General features: G+C 47.8%; 1 protein-coding gene across 3 annotated transcripts; it reads left to right on the top strand.

Annotated features, from left to right (window-relative positions):
• On the top strand, positions 1 to 2,636 carry evx1 (even-skipped homeobox 1). 3 transcript variants are annotated; one of them, XM_053447203.1, is made up of 3 exons: positions 1 to 373; positions 1,487 to 1,632; positions 2,109 to 2,636. In XM_053447203.1, exons 1-3 carry the CDS (start codon positions 1 to 3, stop codon positions 2,634 to 2,636), a joined length of 1,047 nt encoding a protein of 348 aa, XP_053303178.1. The 3 variants fall into 3 exon arrangements, with proteins under 3 accessions (XP_053303178.1, XP_053303176.1, XP_053303177.1); XM_053447201.1 differs by having other exon boundaries at positions 1,397 to 1,632; XM_053447202.1 differs by having other exon boundaries at positions 1 to 377; positions 1,401 to 1,632.
• Positions 2,637 to 3,180: the final 544 nt, after the last annotated feature.

Below are 3,180 nucleotides of genomic sequence, written 5' to 3'. Positions count from 1 at the left end.
ATGGAAAGCAGAGAGGAGATGGTGATGCTGGCGGAGGGAGGTCAGCTTGGCAAGAGCGGCTCTGCTAATTTGTCGGAAGCCATCGGGTTTTCCGGGCGAGAGCCGCAGGGAAAGCCGAGCCACAGGAGCTGCCTGAGCCCCGGCGCGGCGCCCTACTCCCGGGACAGGAGCGAGCTGGCGGCGCAGGAGGAGAGCGCACGGAGGAATATGTGCGCCGCCGACGTGAGGCCAGTTGGCACGTCCTCTACCGGAGAGAGGCACCGGAATCATCACCCCCAAAAAGACGGCAGCAGCTCGGACACAGAGTCGGACTTCTACGAGGAAATCGATGTGAGCTGCACGCCTGAGAGCATGGACTACCCAACAGCGAAAGGTGCGTATAGAGGCTATGTTTGGGAGCTGCATGCCACTGCAGGTTTTCTGTGATTGCATGGTGTTGGTTAATGAAGGTGGGTGGATGCCAGCGGCTGAACAGAGGCTGTAACTGTAAAAACAAAATGCCACATGCATGCAGAGCTTTTGAAAAGTAACATATGAAAATAAAGAAACAATGTAAATCTATGCTCAATTATATACCGTTTATCCTCAATGACAATAAAACACATGTATAGCTGCAGGCTGAGCTGCACAGCTGTTCTGTCAAGTGACCAATGTGGCTGGAAACATGCTGAGGTGACACCCACAGTCTAACCAGACATTCTCCCTCTCTGACTTTGACAAAGAGTCACTCGCACAGGAAATCTGACCATGCGTTTATTACAGGCATGAAGAAGAGACAGGATTGTATTTATACCACAAGCTAAAATGTGAAGAAAGGGCCAAACATGGAAATTATCTAGGATTTCATTCTGGCATTTTCTAGACACAATTTGCAGCAAATATCATACACCAAAATGACATGAGCCCATTTATTCAAATTAATGTAAATATTTGAGCAGATGTGTCACATGCTAAAATAATTTCAGAAAATTATGAATGTTAATATATGTATCTGAGTAATGTGTAGTTGCTGTTTTCCTCAGACCAAGAGTGTGCAGCGGATGACAAACAATGCAACTTGATAATTCACATTTTTTGTGATCTACAATTCTGGTTTTATCAATAGACTCTGTTGGGCGATGAAAATATCAGCAGGATCTCGACAAAAAATAAAGAGCTGAGCTCCCTGAGCTAAATGTCAGCAAGGCCTTTTAATATTAAAAGTAAATCAATGCGGAAATAATGAAATTAGTCTTCAAATGTCAACTGTGGAAAAAAAACGGCATATTCATTACGAAACGAATGAACGAAATGAAACGTCTCCGTGTGGGTTTGTCGCATTTAAATGACTCCACTAGCCGTCTTTTGCAGTCAATATTAATTATGAATGAATTATTTTTTCTGCATATCCATTCAGGTAGAAATGGAGATTCTCCGGGGCACCCGAGCGACCTGGGTGTTGACCCAGGTAAGAACATGCAAGGCCAGGGCTCTCTGTCCTACTCAGCAGACCAGATTCGCCGGTACCGGACGGCGTTCACCCGGGAGCAGATCGGGCGGCTGGAGAAGGAGTTTTACCGGGAGAACTACGTGTCCAGGCCGCGGAGATGCGAATTGGCGGCCGCATTAAATCTGCCTGAAACCACCATCAAGGTAAGACGACGGGAGGTCCGAGGAGCAGTAGGCCTCTGTGGCTTGATTACGTGCTCATATTACGTGAGCTTGTATTTTTAAAGATAAAACTGGAGAGGTGCAAACCGCTATGCGTTTATATAGCTAACCGGTCACGAACAAAAAACTAAGGGAGAAAACACCAATAAGCCAAAGACAAAGAAAAGTCCAAACTCAAGTAGAAAAGACTAAACCCTCCAGACGGAGGGTACAATGCAGCAGAGGCCTGGATAATTTTTTTATAAATATTTACTTAATTTCTCAACTGACTAAAAAGCAAATATAAACAGCGATATATCTCGTTTATTTTCCTTTGTACTCCAATATGTAAAAACCACCCAAATACAAATTCGTACGGAAAAGCGGAACTATGCCTATTGTTGTTTTAACTGGGGTTTGCCTCTCTACAAATGGCTGTCGTTGTGGTTAATATTTGACCCGCTGTGTCTCTGTACCAGGTGTGGTTTCAGAACCGCAGGATGAAAGACAAGCGCCAGCGTCTGGCCATGACGTGGCCTCACCCCGCCGACCCGGCCTTCTACACATACATGATGAGCCACGCGGCCGCCACCGGGAACCTGCCCTACCCCTTCCCATCCCACCTGCCTCTGCCTTACTACTCCCACCTGGGTGTCGGTGCTGGCTCGGCCCCGGCCGCAACTCATTTCTCCAACCCACTGCGCTCCCTCGACAGCTTCCGGATGCTGTCCCACCCATACCAGAGGCCGGAGCTCCTGTGCGCCTTCAGACACCCCTCCCTGTACCCGGGGCCGCCCCACGGCCTTGGTCCCGGGGGAACCCCATGCTCCTGCCTGGCCTGTCACTCCAGTCAATCCAACGGGATCTCGACCAGGCCCCCTGGCTCGGACTTCGTCTGCTCCCCAACCAGCCGGACTGATGCTTTTGTCACTTTCACGCCCTCAGTGCTCAGCAAATCTTCATCTGTGACATTAGACCAGAGGGAAGAAGTGTCCCTGACCAGATAAGACCAAAACAAACAAAACTCTTGCTCTATATTCGCCTTTACCAGGAGCTTTTTAAACCTAACATATTATATGATCAGGAATGAAACAGCATGAAGAGGTAGCCTGTAAGCAGTGAAAACCAGCTCAAACTTGGGGCAAGAAAATTAGCCAGATTTTCAGCGACGTGACGCACAACAGATCTTCCACTAGTAAAACAAAATAATAATCCCTCCGCAGAGCCAGGACAGCGGGATGAAATATAGCGGCATGGACACAAAACCAGATTTGATTTTTAGAAGATTTTGATGTGCGAGAGGAGAGGGAATCGTGTGAAACGTTTAAATCTCCGTGATGGATGGCGTTAAGGTTTTTATCATCACTTGTCTCTTTACGCGTCCAAATCGACCTACATGTACGGTTAGAAACTGGGGGAAGGATGCTTTCCATCCCTCTTCTTTTAACAAGGGGATTTGTTAACAGACTGTGGCCGTCTCATTATAAGCAGCTTTCCACACCGGGGCCCTCTCCACGGCGGCACCGAGCCGAAATGTGCAGATGCAAGTGA

This window comes from Pleuronectes platessa, chromosome 18, assembly GCF_947347685.1.
Source record: "Pleuronectes platessa chromosome 18, fPlePla1.1, whole genome shotgun sequence".
Taxonomy (NCBI): Eukaryota; Metazoa; Chordata; class Actinopteri; order Pleuronectiformes; family Pleuronectidae; genus Pleuronectes; species Pleuronectes platessa.
Note: the sequence above shows the minus strand (reverse complement) of the source record. Positions and strands in the feature narration are given on the sequence as shown.